Source organism: Bombus huntii, chromosome 3 (assembly GCF_024542735.1).
Source record: "Bombus huntii isolate Logan2020A chromosome 3, iyBomHunt1.1, whole genome shotgun sequence".
Lineage (NCBI taxonomy): Eukaryota > Metazoa > Arthropoda > Insecta > Hymenoptera > Apidae > Bombus > Bombus huntii.
Genome location: NC_066240.1, coordinates 8,214,949 through 8,233,275, shown reverse-complemented (window position 1 = coordinate 8,233,275; position 18,327 = coordinate 8,214,949). Strand labels below are relative to the sequence as shown.

Below are 18,327 nucleotides of genomic sequence, written 5' to 3'. Positions count from 1 at the left end.
GATACGACCGTCGTTCCCCAACCAGGAAAATCGTTGTCGATCGTTGGACAATCTCGACTACGTACCTCGGATCAATACTTTTTCCGTCCTGCAACAATTTAATATGTTTATTGCTGTGAGAATGTTACGTTCGGATAGGTGGTAGATTTTTATCTGACCCCGTTGCCTTCTAAGCTCGCGTCGAAACTCGTCTTAGTTGTTGGAAAAGTCGACTCCGAATTGGCGCCGCCTCTTGACTTTTCTCTCGTTCCCTTCCGCTTCCTTTTTTGCGCATGTTTCCGGAAAAAAGCTGGCAATATTTTTGGCACGCGTCCAAAATGCAACGTTTAAGATTTACTTTATAATATCGAGTTGTCCGTAGCGAACAGGAAAAAATTAAGGATATTCTAATATTAACAAACTAGAACTAGAATTAAGACTCCAAAGCGATCGATTCAATTCGTCAGTTTGTATTATGAGTGGTTTATCAGAAAGCTAATCAATTTTTGAAATAACAAGATTGCGTTAACGAATGAATTGTATAATAAATTTGGTGGAATATTAATTTTGTACTTTTAGCGAATACATCGAATTAATGTGGTATTTGTACTTTGAAAATATATATTTTCATATATTTTTATAAAACGTATATTTACTTATGCGTATGTATATAGCGCGAAGAAAGATCGTACGGGTTTCGAAAGTTTGGAAAATTGCTTAGAATTTTGGATCAGGGTAAGTTGTATTTTAATAACGTTGATAAAGAAGCGTAGGGGGATAGAACCACCGAGTGTAATGCAATCCTTCCTCGTGCCATCTATGGACGAGGAAATTGATTAAACGGAACGCTTTAATATTGCTCAGAAGCGTAAACGATAAAATTATAAAATATTCTGTAAAATAATATTAAGTATCATCTGTGAAAGGTATATAAGATGTGTCTATTTTGTCGAGATATTTAAATATTTCTTTATATGTGCCTATCTTGAACAACTCGATCGATTAAAAATAATCAATGAAATTCTTCGTAAGGATAAAATTATGTGTAACTGAAATATAACATTTTCTATATATTAAATTATTTATTGTAGGGAAAATGTCAAAAATAAATAGAAACGTGAAAATGGGATTCAGAATTACCGACAGTCAACCACAAGACGCGGAGGAAAAGAAAATCGATATACCCGTGGTAGATAATGCAGAATCGAGGTGAATGTCGAATGTGGTTGGATCGATATTTTCAATATTTTTTATTAATCAATTTAAAATTTAGAAAAACCTAAAACGAGAAAATACAAAGTCATTTTTACGATATTTAGGAAGCAATTAGTAGCCCGTATCGAGAACATTACTTCATCTATAATCCAACAGATATGTTCGGGTCGATTACCACAAATTTCATACTCATCAGCACGGAATTATGCTACGGTAGACACGCATACTGCCGAAGACAATGATCTCGAGTCGGAATTTCACGAAGAACCTGATCAGAATTCCGAAGAAATCAAAAGAAATGAAATAAGAACGGTGATCAACTTTGCTACTAAAAGAGGCAAAGACAAGTTTGCTTTAACGATGACCGTGATGGCTGCTGCGCATCGTTTGCTAATTATAAACTCGACCATTACAAGACGATCTCTTTATTACGACCTGAAAAACGATAAAACGTTGAATTTAGTTCCAGAACAGGGATATCTGGATCAGGCTGTGAATCATGTGGCTAATTTACTAAACTGCTCGCCATGGGAGCTCAGTAAGTGTTTAATGAATTTAATCCAATTTCAAGGGATTTAATAATTATTATATTTCTTATTCTATTTAATTACATCAATCTTTGAACAATAAGAATAGAAAAATTATTAAAAATCTGTGAAAGTTTAAAAATAATTTGTTTGCGAGTAGCAATCGATAATAAAGCAGAAATTACTAGAAATCTATTAGAAATTAATTTTTGCGTGATTATTGTATATTACATTATTATTATATTATTGTATTTTGTACGAAATATTAATTATCTAGATTTGTTGCCAACATCAAAGGGATTAGTAGCTGGTGAATTGACGTTCACTCTAACTGACAATCGTATTATCGATTGCACGGTGCCCGGAGGTGTCCTTATTCCGCACAATATATCAGAGGTAATTTCCGTTCGCACCAGGGCCAAAATGGTGTTGATTGTCGAGAAAGATGCTGTCTTTCAAAAATTGTTAAAGGATGATTGTATCTCTTCGTTGAGCTGCATTCTAGTCACGGGAAAAGGGTATCCGGACGTGACTACAAGAATGCTGGTTAAACTGCTGTCCGAGAAATTGGAACTTCCGGTTTATATAATCGTGGATGCAGACCCTTTCGGTGTGGACATCATGTGTGTTTATCGGTAAATCAATGATCAGATGATATGATGAAAATTGTAAAGTTTCAAAATTGTAAAGTTTTAAAACTGTAAAGTTCAAAGAAACTTCTAAATAAAAGGAGGGAAATAAAATTGAGAAAGACGATCAAATTGAGAAATTTTTATTTTAAAATAAACTGATATTTTTTTTTACTAACAAATACTCAAGAAAGAAAATAATGAAAAATGTATATAAGGTCATTTATCAAACGTTTATCAAATTTCTTACACAACCGCGGAAAAAGAAAATATTTCCAATAGAAGTTGAAGAAGGTTGAAAATGCACAGAGATCGCACGATAAAATTTCTTTCACGTTTTTCTGAATTAGTTTTGGCTCGGCTGCGTTATCCAGAGAGAGGAAATGCTTGGCCTGTTCGAAGGTACGCTGGCTAGGAATACATCCATCGGAATTGCTCGCTCTGGGAGTGAATACCGTTCCCCTCACGGAATTCGATTTCTCGAGACTGATGGCTCTCGAAGGCAGGCCTTATATGACCGACGCGTTTAGGAAAGAACTTGAAATTATGCGAACTGGTAAAGCGGAGATAGAGAATGTGTATTCCTCCTCGGGAAGATTTCTAGCAGCCACCTATTTACCTTGCAAGATCAAAGGCAACGATTATATTTAACATTGCTGAATGATACGGGATGACTCATAATTAAAAATGTACGTGCAGATTGTAGATCGATTAGGTTGATCGAGAAGTTTTGTAATTTTTGTTCTTTGAAAAGAAAAAATTAATTGCTTTTACTGAAATTTCTGTTAACCTACTCAGGATGAAAATGATAATGCAACGCTTCAATGGTCGTTTCTGTTTAGTCAATTTACATTATTGAGTTTCATCGAATTCACATTGTAATTACGAAAAGAAATTTCTGCGGTATTTTTCTCTTTGCCATTTGTCCTCCCGTGTAAATCGTACAATCGAAATTTTAAAACATTAAACTTTTCGATCAGCCGAATATTTTATATCTTAATTTTATGGAAGAGAAATCGTACCATTAATAATACTTGAAAAAAAAAATACCTCTTAAATGGACGATTAGTCTGTTGGATTTTCAATTTTGTTGCACTGTGTCTGTAACAAGATTTGTTTTTCTATTCATCAATTTATACTTAACATATTGTCTGCTATATAAAGCCATGAGAAATATAATGTTACCGCGAAGCTTGGAGATTGGATTTCGTCCGGTTTTGCTACTTGCTCCCGATAATCGTCATTGCTGTCTTCTAAATTTATTAATTCGGGAACGTTTCGAAACGTTCCCAAATAAATAATACTGCTATCCGATGATTGTTTCGAAATAACCAATGATTCATTCGAGTCTGGTACTGTGATTGTATTTCGTTGACTCTTCGATCTCGTCGCATAAAAATGATCGCATAACCTTAATGTAACAAAATTATGAAATATTCGTCTCGAAAGTCTTTCATTTTAATAATCGATAACCATCGGTAACATTTAGTAAGATATTCTTTTTTCTGATAATTCAATCAAATAATTTACCTATGATTACCAAACGATGGATGAAGCTCCCGTTTTTTATTTCCTTGAACACTCAGCCATTTACGTGTAGTCTTCTTGCGGGGTCGTCGTAGAGACATAATTTTAATTCTCGAAAAGCTTCGTCTGTATAAAATACCCTGAAAATATTATCCTAAAATCTTTTCGGTATTATTTTGGTATACATTCCTTCCAGAACTATGATGTTAATTAAAAAACAAAAGCGAATAGTCGTTATTTATGATATACGATAACCGGAAGTTGTGTATGTTTCAGATTCGATGGAACGAAAGAAAACAACAAGATTTCAGGTAATGTAACAGTTTATTGAAAACACTTTTGATCGCCCGTGGTCAGGGCCGAGTCTCGCTGATATTAAAAAACGCAGAGTCTTAGTAACATGATTATCTCGTGGGTGTTACGTGGAATTATAACGATATCCGCGAAATCGGCGTCTTTAAACGATTACAGGAAGCCTCCTTGAAAATTGATTTTACAACAGTGGTTACAAACGAAACTTTATTCTTTAAGGTAGGAAATATTCTTTGCAGATATTGAAAATTAATCTTTAACACGTTGAATCACATTATGAAACATATTTGATTACTAGAAAAATAAAACATGCGAATATACAACTCTGTTTGTAATATGTGGTCATATTAAAAATCTGGAAAATAAACGTATGTAGTAAGGGAAAATATTCATTTATTTTGACCATTACGAAATGCTATGAAACTAAAAACTTTGATCTATTCGAAATTCCCAAAGCAATAATCAAATATTTTGTGTGAATATTTTAACAACTCATCGAGCGAGGAATTTAGAAATTGCCAGAAAAAATAGCTTCGAAAAATAACAGATAACACATGGAATATTCTAATATAGATGTATAATTGAATATTAGAAAATGAAATCAAGGACACGACATTTTCGATCATCCAACGTGCTATCACAATAGTTTGCGTTTCACTTATGGGATACTTCGTTGAAACCGATTGAAAACGATCGATTGTTTGGCGTGGCCGATTTCGTGGATGTTCGGTCTCCAGGTCCGTGCGAATATCGTAAAAAACCGAGTGGAAACAATCCGCGTGCCCTCGTTTCCCACGAGAAACTATCGAGAACGCCTCCCTGTCTCTCGATAACGATAATTCACGGCACTCTCGCATAGTCGCTCGCTTGATGATCCGAGCGAATTATTATTATTATAAAAAACAATTGTCCGAGCGCGTTGGCCACACTCGCGAAGCACGATTGAATTCAACGAGTCGCTGGCCAATATTCGACTCAACGCTTCCGAGTATGTTGATCGATTAAACCGAATCTTTGATCATTCAGACGTCGTTTCGAGTTGGCTCGCCTGATGCGATTCACATCGAGGAGTCTGATATACATAAAACGTCGTGACGAGTAGGCCACTTCCGGAAATCAAGTCCAAGCTCTCGACGATATGAACATCGATACGATTGATTATTTCCTTTGATGTGAGATCGAATTATTAGAAAAAGTGTGAATAAATTTTGAATCAAATTCGATCGTCGAATATAGTAGTGAAAATTGTATTTTAACCCTGACATCGAATATTTAAATATCGACGTGTTAGAGTAGTTTAACGAACAGTCTCACAATGAAACATTAAAGAGTATAAGTAAGAAATCGTACTTTCAACAGCTAGAAATTCTAATATATTTAGATAGATAACAATTCGATAACAATACCTTGTCGTTCAAGAACCCTGAAGGCTTTGAATATCGTTTACTACTTATTAAGTGTACATCGATTCTCGTGGAGAAGCTTGGACTTAGTTCGGAGCATGCGTTACTCGAACAATTTCGTTTATCGATACCTTATCTATTAATACCTCGATGTTCGAGTGTTATCCGATGACGTTAAAAACGCGTGAAATACCGTCTAATCCGAATAATAATCGTCAATCTGAGTATCACAGATTATCCAAATTAATTTCAAATAGTCTCCTTATTATTATTATCAGTAAATTTTTGTTCTCCCATTACGGATGATACAAACGCTCGCGATTTCTTTTTCATTTTTTTTATTTCTTTCTCTTCTTCTTTCTTCTTCTTCTTTTTTTTTCTTCTTCTTCTCTTTATTCTTGTATAATTTTCTATCGTCATCTCGAAATAGTTGCACGTCGACGAGCGATTTCGCGTGGTCGGACAGGCGAATACATTCGTCGACATTGTTCGCATAAATTCGTCCGAGTGTTCGCACGGGCCCGATATATTAAACTCGAGTTTCCGCGTCAATTGCAATCTGCATGTCCTGCGTATGTGTCTTCTCTTTCTTTGTGTGTCGCATTTTACTTTTTTTTTCTCTTTATTGTATAATATATATATATATTTTCTTTTTTTTTATTTTTAATTAATTCTCTTTAGCCTAGCGGCGATAATACGTTACCAAAAGCTTATAGATACCCTTATGCGCTGCTACCAAGGTTTCATTTATTTATTTATTTAATTTTCTTGCGATTTAATTTCACGTAATTCGCATGCTTGCAATTCCCTCTTGTTCTCCTTTCTTCTTATCGCTGTTTATAATTGTTATTTGCCATTGTTTCTTTCTTTTCTTTTTTTTTACTGCTTGCGTGCCTGCCGAGTTCGTGAGACCGATTATCTATATGCCTACAGTTAAAGTTCGCCGCACTTTTTTTTGCCATTTAATTATAAGTTAATAATTGATTGCGATTGCACGCTCACACTCTCATTCATTCTCACTACCTCACATTCTATCTCTCTTTTATATTCGCGTTCACGCTTCTCCCTTCGTGTTTCTCGAGTTTTACTAACCCTTTCTCTCGAATTCATACGCGAGAAAAGTTGCTCACGAAAACGAACAAAAAACAGAAAAAGAAAAATGAATCTTTTACAACATGATCTAACAATAATGCGTCTGTCCTTGTCGCGCAATCCGGTTAGAAAGGATCCAGCGAAACATTTTCTAAGGAATTGCGACGTTTCTTCTCGTTCTCACGAATGCAGGATGATCTCCGCGTCAAATGGCGCCGTTATATTTTATTTAGTATCCTTCCTGGAAAAAATATTGAGGCTACGTTGATTCGAATATATTTTTTCGGGCCGTGGAAGAAACGTTCGTGGATTCGAGGGTAGACGTTCAGGTGAATAATTGGTGAGGCAATTCCTTAGCCAGGCGCTGTTACACCTTTTGTACTCTCTACGATCGACATCAAGCACGTAATTTCAATCTAATCGATTTGCCACGTCTACTTATCCGTCCACGCGCAAATGTGGATCTCCTCGACGAGAATTCTTTTCATACGTTGGACATATTTCTAACAAGTCTTTCTCTTCCTGTGGTTTCCTAATTTCTTTCTTTGTATCTCGTCGAGGCCCTCAGCCACGCAGCCTGACGCGGACGAACCACATCGATCACTCATCTAAGAATTCATTAATTATTATTAGGTAATTTCTTCATCCTCTCCGTTTCTATTTATTATCGTTTGATTAGTTGCACTAGCCTTGATTGTCGGCATTTAAGGGCTGCTGGGCAGGCAGCGTTTTATGGCGACGTGCGACTCTCTTCGTTCGAGCGCGACATATTTTGTGTTCACTTAGTTTTCTCTTATCCTCTTAATCAACTGTGAAAGGAGTCTCGTCTCGATCGGACTCGCGAGCGAAAAATATCCAAGTCTCTCAACCCTTTCGCTACGTTTATCATCCGGATGAGGAATAATTCGGAAGAAGCTTGAATCGATGGCACGGTACAAATTTCAAAAGACACATAGAGGTACTAATTATATTCGTTAAGTAACGGATCTTCGAACAAACGAATCACCGGAGCGGGTTTTTTTTGGTAGCGAAAGGACTAACGAAAGTGTTCTGAAAACAGATCTCGGGAGTTCGATCGATCTCGAACGATTATCCTCCAACATCAACCGCGTCTGAACGAACATCGATCATTAACACGTCGATCGAGAGTGTCCTTAAGCCACGAAGATCCGAAGGCGCATTCAATTTTGACTTTGTCAGGACACTGCACATGATCGACGTTGATCGAGAAAAGGAATACGATAAAGGTTCGTTACCCTTGACGAGGTTCGTCCTCTCGAACGAGCTAAAGTATATGGTGAACCTGTAACGTTATCCTAAAGCCTCGCGTCGCTTAACTTACTTAACGATAGTTAGTTAATCTGGAAACTGTGTGTTTATAGTACAACTTAGCGATATAGTACAACAAACGATCAACGATAAACGGGAACACTCGCGAACCTCGTCGAGGGGAACGTGTCCTGCATCAAGGGATTCATCGAGAGACGTGCATACGGATATATACAAATATTCAAGGATCGAATGTGAAGTTTGGCAAAAAGGGATCAGGTCGATAAAGGGCTAGGGAAATACATTTTTTCTCTTCCCTTTCTGTTGTCTTCTTTTCCTTGCTTTTACGCGCAAGTAACATTATGGTACATAGACTAGGCGCAAAGCTGTACAACACAAACCTTAGCACTAGGCGTTCGTTTTCAAAACGATGAAATGAGTCGGTACCCCTAGACAAGCGTCATCGCACAGGCGTAACCAGCTTTCCAAAAAATCAGGATGGCACCGATATATTTGGGACGTAGACTAAGAAGAAAACGGTCGTGAAACGCGAGCCTGCAAGCTCTACGTAATACGTCGTGATTTATTGAACCTAGAGATATGACTCGTTCGTATAGGGAGAAGTCTACATCTTCGAGAATAACTGTTCCTCGATGAAAAAGGCGGAGGGGGGGGGGGGGGGGGGGAGAGCTTGCAAGCTTCTTTGATAAGCTCGAAAGCGGAACAATATATATAAACGGCATGAATGTCTCGAGCGGTGACGAGTGTGTATGGTGGAAGATCGATATAAAAAACATGAAACGCGAGCTTGCAAGCTCGCGCTAAGCTCGATACGCTCGATCGTCGTTCGCTGAGTATCCTCCGTGTGTCATCGATCGTCATTCGATCTCGAAAGTTTCGCTGTATAAAAAATGGAAAGAGCTTGCAAGCCTGCGAGAAGCACGACACCATTTGCCGATTCTCTTGAATTTTTGTGTAATTTCTTTCGTGGATCGTAAGAGATAGATCTTAAGATGAGAAAACGCGTGAATCTCGAGCTTGCAGAATCTGAAAGTGCCCAAGCGCCAGTGAACTGTGTCATAGTTCTCTGGATGGCTGGGGTAGATTCTAAACTAGAAATTTATTCGGGGTGCGCGTCCAAAGAGCAAAGTGAAAGTTGTTCGTAGCAAAGAGGAATCCGCAGGCTGATGCAGGCGACTGATACATAACGTTATTTAATGGTATTACTTATACAAACACTAAGTTTACCTCATCCCTCTCATCATCGCTTGTCTTCTACGCGTAATCATTCTCTGCGTCACAAGCATTCTTGACTTCGATACAGACTAGCATTAATTTTAGTCGTTTTGTTATTTTTTCTTCTATACGATTCTTTGCTATTTTTGTTTCGTTCGCGTTTTCGTTGGTCTGATACGTAACGATCAGGACCAGTGTATTCCGTGACGTCCGATATATCTATTTACTCGAAGCTAGTCTAGTCCTGAACGACGGCAGCCTTCTTGACGAGCATCCAGATCAATCTGGGATGTATCAGAAGTAGGCGAGCTAGAGACAACGAGGGAGCGTTCGGCTTGAGGCACTAGGACGCGTCCAGGGCGAGGCACTCTGCGAGGAAGTCCTCCATGGAACGATAAGCGTGTTCCAACACACCTGATAAGGCGTGGTCTTCGTCCGCGTAACTCTGTTAAATTGAAAAAAGCGTTGTTTAAGATATAATTCAAATACACCGTATGAGATTCGAATGTTTTAAATAAGTAAGATATCTGTGAAGATTTTGTTAATTCAGTCAATTGTAATCAAAGAAAAGCTTTGAATAAATCACATACCTGGTACCTGAAGATGATACCCGCTTCGGACAGAGCCTTAGCGAAGGCGACACCGTGCGTATAAGGCGCTGTGAGGTCGGCTAGACCGTGAAGAAGGTAGAGGCTATGACTGGGCACCAACCTTGCACGCTGGGTCAGGTCAGCCTCTACGTAACCTTTATAGTTCTCTGCTGGGGCACCAAGGATTCGCTCCGTAAACGCGGAATCTATTCGAAAAGAACAGAGCTCTAATCTAGTAAACTTTATACAATAAAAAATGGTAGAGAAAACTCATATTCCCTTCAATTTGTTCTAGGGAATACAGAGCTCTAATCTAGTAAACTTTATACAATAAAAAATGGTAGAGAAAACTCGTATTCCCTTCAATTTGTTGTAGGGAATACAGAGCTCTAATCTAGTAAACTTTATACAATAAAAAATGGTAGAGAAAACTCGTATTCCCTTCAGTTTGTTCTAGGGAATATTCTAGATTTATACAAAATGCAGTAACTCACTGTAATAGAGCCAATCCGCAATAGGATTCACAGCAACGCCACACTTGAACACGTTCTCCTGGCTACCCAACACCATAGCAGTCACGTAGCCGCCGTATCCCCAACCCCACACTCCCACCCTCGTGACGTCTAGGTACTTCAGAGTCTTTAGCAAGTGCCTCAGTACGGTCAACTGATCTTGAACCTCGACGCCACCGATTCGCCTGAACAGATCTCGTTTTCCTTGACCTCTAGCGCCACGAACATCCAACCTGACATAAACTACATCATTGTGGCTAGACATGTAGGTCCCCCAGTCGATCTTGAATCGATCAGTCACTGCTTCGCTTCCTGGACGACCGTTCACTTCAACCAAGACAGGAAATGCCGCGTCTCTGAGCTCCTCTCGCCACGAAGGCGGTAATAATAGCTGCACTTGTGCCTTCCAGCCTTGAGGTAGGGGTACCTAAAGAATCAGTTTAGTTATTAGTAGAAATGTGTGAAATAGATCTTTCAGTAGATCAATTTCAGTAGATCTTTTCATTTGTGCGAAGCATTTACCTCGAAGCTTCTTCGAGTTGGTAACGCCAGCTGAGAAAGTTTATCTCCCCGTTGGATTCGCGTGTCATATAACACGCGAATCATTTTGTGAGAGGTCATCAAGTGGACACCGGCTAGTGGAAGGCCTGGACCTTCGCAGTAGAGAACGTAGTAACCCTGAGTTTCGTCTCCGTTTGGTGGACTTACGGACGCACCAAAATGCGTGCAGTTGGTGTAGTAGAACCTATAAAGCCCATTTATTGAATATCTTATTAGAGAATTGACGCGATCGAAATTTTAATAGCTAATAAATTCGTAGGAGTTAACGTAGTTGTGCGTAATTTTAAAGCCTGCAGCTCGTTTCTACCGATATAGTTCTACGTTCTTTTAAAGTAGGTTGTATTTGCATAGCGAAATACCGTTGGCCTAGTTCTACATCATTTTGTATTTAAAGCAAATTAGGTGCACCCTACAGTTAGGCTTTGACATTTGATTCTTCCAGTCTGGATTTAACTTAGAACACGAAAAATGTAGTAGATAGATACGTGACATTTTCCTTTAATTTTTTTGCTAGAAATTCTATTAAAATATGAAATATCCTTTTGTTCATTAAAACGTGATCGTGATTTAGACATAAAATTTCGAGGACTCTAGTAAAGTAAAGTCAACTATAACACAAACTATTTACGTTCTAAATACGTAAGAACCCACCTACTGCTCCATAGAACTTCGCCGAGATCACACGTGACGCAGAGCGGTTCCAGACGTCGAGGATCATCAGCAGTAGGATCACGAACGACATAAAGATGTCTCTGACCTGGCCTTCTTTCCCTAGTGCCCAAATAGTACACCAAATGGGCTTTCGTGTCCCACGCTAAGATTTCACTTACCTTAAATATCCAGAAAAATATGTACAACGCTGATTCTCAATACGATATATTATAATTAATTTATTAATTTACCTCACCTCGTAACGACCGTGAGATAGGACCGCTATCCTTTGTTGTGTTAAGGTTACGTGCTTGATGTGGGTGAAGTGCTCTTTATCGCCTTCCTGAACAGCAGCTAGGAGCAAGAAGCTGTCACCATCAGGGGCGAATAGGGGATGAGGTTGTGCGTCTAACCATTGTCCTTCTGGCGCTCTCTCGGAGTGAGTCTCCTCACATTCCCACATTGGTGCTCGACAAGCGGATACCAACGAGAGATTCTGCGATCTGCTCATCCAGACGACCGCTACTTGGCTGGAGTCGTCGCCCACCCAACCCGCAGATATCAGATAATATTCTCTGTAAAAAAAATAAACTCTTTCTTCACCGATTCATTTCCACATTTTATTTAGTTCGAAATAGGATAAGGAAGACTTATGAATAGGACGAGACAAATTTTAAGCAAGTATCAATTTTTCAATTATATGAAGGTAGTTCTATCTTGTTTAAAAATAACGCTCCTTCCATTGACTTATGTAAAATTTGGTGCATTTGTTATCCAATCAGATCTGTCAATCTAGTATCATAGTATTTTGTAAAACTAGATAAAACATAATTCTCCTCAAACATAATCCTCGCCAAACATATAATATACAGAATGTAATAGAATAAATCGAGTGTCAAGAACGCCACGAATTTCCTGAATGACCCAATATTATTAGTTAAATTAAAAATATCTTTAACGATTTCTGGTGTCTTTTCCAATGAATTTTTAGAAATGTTAGTAGCAGAGAGTGTGTTAATTATTTCAGACTTGTTTACATATACGAAATTATTCTTGAAAGCTTTCCTTCAACTACTTACTGCCCGTCCAAAGCAGGTGGCGGCTTCAGCCTTATCCTGAAGAGGGTCGTCGAGTTCGCTGTTCCATTTCCATTGTAGGAGTTGGTCAGGTTGCTCAATTCCATGAGCCACAGATCGACCTCTGGATTGAACGAGCCGGGAGTAGGATATCTAATTGACCTCGATGGTGGGAATGAGCCTCTCCTAGGCGTGGACAAGGGACTGGAACTGGGCCCATCCTGACCCGGTTGGCTACTGAACCAAGGGAATTCCAGGGCAGTGACCTTGGTGTCATTGAAGCTAGCAAAGAGAAGGTGCGTGCCATCGGGACTAGGCCAGGTTGCTTCTGGCCGCGGCATCACTTCCTCCTGATACAACCAGTCTGGCACGCCATTATAAATTACTCCAGGGACACCTGTATCGGTTATCCGCACGTCTTCCGCCGCGGAGGGTGCTATCCTCACGTAAATATCATTCTCAGAGATCATCAGGAGGCCAGACGTGTTACCCAACCAAGTTGCGTGTTGTAATCGCGTTTGCTGCATTCTCCCCGACATGTGTAGACGAAGAGGCGTGTGATGGCTGAAAACAGCAAACAGTGCGTGAGGATGTACGAGTAAATATAGCTTTGATGGAATAGAAAGGTTTTATTGATGGACAGTTTACTTACTCGTTCGTGACGTCGTAGACTGTATAGTATGCGGTGAAGGTATTTCTGTACACCTGCAATAGTGGAATCGTTTGGTTATTTAGTACTTTCGGAGAATTTAAAGATTTCCGAGGTTTTTACGTTATCGTGATTTTATAAATTATGAATTATAATTCATTTATATATCGATATAAATTTACGAATTGGATTATGAACATAATTTTTCAATTCTTTTTTACATTTGAAAACACTATTCTAGGGTAGTTAAACAGTAATTAGTAGTAAGTTATATTTCAAATAATTTGGTTTAATGCAACAACAGTGGGCTCTCTAAATGCCTGCGAAGTTGTTCCTCGTATTTTACATTACTCACCGGCTTGACATTGTGTTTGAACAACACAAAACGCAGATCGCCGCTGCACTGGTAGCCTTGAACGTTCAGCTGTCTCTGGAAATAAAGCCGGCCAAGATTTACGGGCTTATGCATTTTCCATTTTCTGTGTTAGCGGGAATTTTACGACCATTAACTGTCCTCGTAAAACCAAACGATTCTCGAACTTTCAAGAACAATCCCTCGAAACATAGATCCACGTGCAATGGCCGTTTTAAATCAAAAGCAGTACGACGCTGTATTTACGCGATGTTTCCCGTATAAAATTATTCCTCACATCCTCATCACCCTTTTTAATTATAACAGTCCGCTATCAGTAACGTTATGAATCTTATTGCATCGTTTAATAGACAACGGCTTCCATTGTGCGCTCGTGAATTGCTGTGCAATTGGATTATGCACTAGACCAGAGTTCGATATCTATTTCTGACCAGAAGATGAAAGGCACGAGTTATGTGGCGATTGAAGTGTGTTTTTCTGGTCACCAAATAAATGTAATGTATTCGTTCACTGACTAGCTATAAAAATAAAGGAACAAGAACGTTGGACTTGTTTCTCCTCAGCCAAGCAAAATCATTTCGAAGTATTACCATCTTCTATAGCTGCACATTCGCTGGTTTAAGAAGCATTTATTCCGGAGAGATTACACGAGTATCTTTACGTGAGCAAAACTACCTAATGCAATCAAACGATCATACATTTATCAAGTACAATCTTCTATCCAATTTCATTAACATGAACAGCAAGAGTTCTCCATCAGCAAGCAAGAAGAGCCTCGTCTATAGTCGAGCATTTAATCCCCTGACGTTTGGGTTCTTTGGAATCAGCAAAAGCAATGATAGCGATCGTCACCGCTCGCGTTCATTAACGGCGATCTTACAACTCAACCACTAGAAAACATTATTACCCTCAATCGTATTTCATATTCCTCGTCGTCAGATGAGAAGGTTCCTTCGTTAACGGTTAGTAAATTGACATTCTCGCTTCTCAAATCTCCTTCTCCGCTCTTATACGAAATTTCCGAGGTATAATAACCAAACTTTGTCAGTATATTGTGCGAATAAAATTGTATTAAAAAATTCTAATGAAAATATGAAATGCAAAAAGATCAATACTCACTGACTCAAGTGACCTACATCTGTCGGACATTTTTTAATGAATCATTTGAGATTAATTAAAGTTTAGCTGTTAAATCCTGTCTGTGTATGTCAAGTCCCATCTATTAGATCATAACCATCATGAACATGATTGTTCTTGCAACGAATATTCCACAATTTCTTCACTTCCTTCCTCTCTTTACTTAGCTCATTATTATTCTTCTTCTTCTGCCTTCGTTTTAGTTCTCGATCATCTCTCGCTCACCCCACGGGCATGCAGTATCGTTTCGTCGAGTGAAAATGCAATACCACTGAAATGAGCGAGGAAGAGAGCGACTCCCTTTTCCCCCAAATAAACCGGCGAATGCCTCAAATTTCGCCGTATATACGGGCTACTCTCTGTGTTTTATGACGCGCCGCGGGCTAAACTCTGTCCGATAGATAAGACGATGGACGTTTGATATTCGACAGTTAAGACCGTTTATTGCCACCCCTTTTCTCGTTCTATGTACATCATACAGACAAATTTTAATAATTACATATATGGAATATAGCATATCCAACAGATTTCCATTATTTTGAAATACGTATATATATATTACATACAAGTACAAATTAAAATATGTATATATATATTTCAAAAATGTCACAAATGAAAATAATTTAGTCATATGTTTAAATGTTAAAACCGTTGAAGAGGCATTTCCAAGAACTGAGAATACGAAATTATAAAATTAATATTGTGTGGTCATCGCAGTGTGTTCCGAAGATCAACGTTCAGACGATAAGAACAAAGTTAATTGAAAGAATTACTTAACTCGACAACATACCTTAGCGTCATTAAATTCTGTTCTACGTTTGAGCAGAAATTTTTCGTTTCACATCACCTAAGTTGTTAATTTGCATTGTTCATTCAGCGTTTAGACGAGAACTCAGATGAGATCGTTCCGCAGTCGAAGTTTTTCCTCTCGGAGGAGGTCTTTACATTTAATTGCTATTAACCTCAGGCTGCATTCCGCCAGGTTGGTTTCCACGTGTTTAATTAATTTCGTTCATGCGCTGAAATTTATAATCCTCTTTGGGAGATTGTTCAAGAAGTAAGAACGCTGATACCTCCTCGCAGCGCGGATTTCAAACTCGAAGGACTTGAAAAATATTCTGCAATTTTGAACCGCGAGATTGCATTAGACTTAATTGAAGTTAACCAAGGAGCGTCCCCTGTTGAAGTTCTTGCCCGACGTTCGCTGAACGAGGTCATTGCACTTGGACGTTCGGTCTACATAGATTAATTGAGCTAGAGCAAATTTTAATTGTCGCGGCTGCTTCTGCACCGATTTTACTCGAATCGAGGACCAACCGTTGAAGGACGGTTTCCACTTGTGTGTTTCACGGCCCCGTGTTCGTTCTGCTCAAATTTCTATCAACGTTCTCCGATTGTACAACAAGCACAGCCAGGCTTCATAAAGATGCATAGAAAGATTAAAATACAATGCGACTCTTGCGTTAAACTATGCAGATTCACACCGAACAATCCTCTGCTGTTCTCCTACTTCGTGAAACGAATATTGAAGAGCTTATAACAAAAATGATTCTTGCCAAATGATATAAATGAAGTCGAAGAGATTGTATGGTTTAAAGTAGAGCGGAAATTAAGAACGATAAAATTGCGTTCGAGGTCTTCTTCTTTTGAGAAAGAAACTTTCGTTAACACGCTTTGCGTGATACGTACGAGCGTGTGATTAGAGACCAGAAGGGACACGGAATTGTTGCTGGTGTCCAGGAGAGTGAGGGAACCGTCGTCAGCCTGATAGACAAACTTGTCGTGGGCAACCCAAGTCGGTGTTAACCTATGCGGCGTTAGATCATCACGAAGGCACTCGTCTAACGTGAGCCGTCTGCCGCTCCAGTACAACAGCTCGTCGACGTACCTGAAAGTTCATGTCTAATTTGATAATAGCTCTTCCGGAATATCAGTTCGTTAAACATCTAATTCAGTTTACCAATTACCTTGCAATTAGTATCGAGTTAGATTGCAAATATTTTCGATTAATTTTAGAATTATTAATCTTTTCATAAAGTTAGTTAATATTTAAATTGCAACGAGCTTAAGTTCATATATAATTTGATAATAGTTTGTCTAGAACATAGTTGAATATTCGATGCTTGTCAATAATTCCCTTAATATCGGAAAAGATGTTTAATATTTTAAAAGATGCATGTTTCCATCTATTCTCCGGCTTTAGAGTTATCGATTTTTTCATCACGTTCGTTAATGATTTAAATCACAAAGCTTTTAAGGCTAAACTTCCGTGTTTACGACGTTTAAGGGTTGCGAAAAAGTATAGAGAGGGTAATATTATAGAAAGCGAAGGGATGCTCTCATTCCGAGTTGGCTTTAAGAGCGATAAAATGGAGATTTTCTGGCGGGACGAGGCTGGTTATCCGAGAGAATTTCTCGCAAAAAGTGAACTCGAAGGTAAAGAGTGAAAGTCAACTCGCGAGCTTTTTGAGCGAACTCTGTATCTGATCCTGTTTCGGGATGTAACTCGATCTTGATTAGTTCCTTCTTACAGAAGAGAACATAAAACCTTGTTACGAAATAAATCATAAGATTCAGCTGAAATTTCTCCGTATTAACAACAAAATAATAGCTTTTTCTATACACATGGAAAATTATTTATCAACATTATAAAATAGTGATTCTAAATACTTTAAATTGATGAGATCTTTATTACGATATTGAACATACGAGTTCTTCACAGTCAAAAATCCTAAACGAATTAATGAAAATTTTAGTAATTTCCTAATGATGTGTCGAGTTTATTCTGTTTCTCTGTAAGTATTCCGATACTTATAAATCATTCAAGTGCAACGTTGTAAACCTATAAAAGTTCGATATAAACCTACAAGTAGTTAATTTTAACTCATATTAAGCCTGGTAGTCCCAACGGTAAAAAACGTGGAAAAATAATATCGTTTACAAAAAGCTGCATAAAATTCCTCCGTAGAATTTCCACGTGGATAAATCGGGTTTCCGGGACGACTACGGGTCGTGGCTCGTTAATATAAAGGGATCAAGAGATTTCGCCCGATACGAGGGAGCAGCTCCGCTTAATTTTGCGAATCTACACCGGGTAAGGCATTTCCGACTGTGTAATTGCATCCTCGGCTAGCGGAAACTATCGAGAGGACCGTGGACCAATAACGAGTAGAAAAGAGAAACGAAAGAAATCATTGGAATACTTACCCGAGAAGGTAAATGGCCGTGACGATCCCGGCGATAACGAAGCCGATGACCAACAGCGAGAAGATTATGCTCCGCCAATTGTGGCCGCCCTCCGCGTACGTTAGATCCTGTGAACAGACCAAAGATCTTTGTTGTCAGCGATCGATCGATCCACCAAATGAGGAATCTACCAAATGCACAAGCTTGCATGCAACCCGCGAAACCTTCGGGGAAGAACAAACGTTTACGATCGACAGTCAACACGGCTCATGCTGGTAATTGGTTTGTTAGTTGATTGGATCTGGTTTCAGTTGGGCATTCTCAGGTTTGTTCGAAGCCAGAGATTCCTGCGGTGACTTTTCTTCGGTGGTTACAAGACAGTGGCCTTGTTGGGTTCGTGTGA

General features: G+C 38.7%; 2 protein-coding genes across 6 annotated transcripts in view; one reads left to right on the top strand and one right to left on the bottom strand.

The window, feature by feature from the left end:
- Positions 1–1,075: 1,075 nt before the first annotated feature.
- Positions 1,076–3,001, top strand: LOC126863576 (meiotic recombination protein W68). The gene is made up of 4 exons (XM_050613842.1): positions 1,076–1,188; positions 1,299–1,732; positions 1,999–2,356; positions 2,701–3,001. The coding sequence occupies exons 1-4, from the start codon at positions 1,076–1,078 to the stop codon at positions 2,999–3,001; spliced, it is 1,206 nt and encodes a 401-aa protein (XP_050469799.1).
- A 1,181-nt stretch (positions 3,002–4,182) lies between these two features.
- LOC126864219 (dipeptidyl aminopeptidase-like protein 6) overlaps positions 4,183–18,327 on the bottom strand; it is a 118,374-nt gene continuing 104,229 nt past the window's right edge. For 4 of the 5 annotated variants that reach the window (XM_050615324.1, XM_050615325.1, XM_050615327.1 and 1 more), the window contains 11 exons: positions 17,946–18,052; positions 16,428–16,626; positions 13,584–13,658; positions 13,232–13,284; positions 12,583–13,143; positions 11,760–12,078; positions 11,504–11,682; positions 10,814–11,036; positions 10,274–10,718; positions 9,780–9,985; positions 4,183–9,634 (listed from right to left, as the gene is read on the bottom strand). In XM_050615324.1, the coding sequence (XP_050471281.1) occupies positions 9,533–9,634; positions 9,780–9,985; positions 10,274–10,718; positions 10,814–11,036; positions 11,504–11,682; positions 11,760–12,078; positions 12,583–13,143; positions 13,232–13,284; positions 13,584–13,658; positions 16,428–16,626; positions 17,946–18,052 (2,469 nt within the window). In that variant the 3' untranslated portion in view covers positions 4,183–9,532. Of the gene's footprint in view, positions 9,635–9,779; positions 9,986–10,273; positions 10,719–10,813; positions 11,037–11,503; positions 11,683–11,759; positions 12,079–12,582; positions 13,144–13,231; positions 13,285–13,583; positions 13,659–16,427; positions 16,627–17,945; positions 18,055–18,327 lie in introns of all 5 variants that reach the window. The other variant, XM_050615326.1, reaches the window with a different exon arrangement.

What these genes read in the sequence shown, in the direction of transcription:
- LOC126863576 (XM_050613842.1), top strand. Translation starts at nt 1,076, where the DNA reads ATGTCAAAAATAAATAGAAACGTGAAAATGGGATTCAGAATTACCGAC. An exon ending in CTGCTCGCCATGGGAGCTCA is followed by an intron (nt 1,733 to 1,998) that starts GTAAGTGTTTAA and finishes TTAATTATCTAG; the next exon opens with ATTTGTTGCCAACATCAAAG. An exon ending in GACATCATGTGTGTTTATCG is followed by an intron (nt 2,357 to 2,700) that starts GTAAATCAATGA and finishes TTTCTGAATTAG; the next exon opens with TTTTGGCTCGGCTGCGTTAT.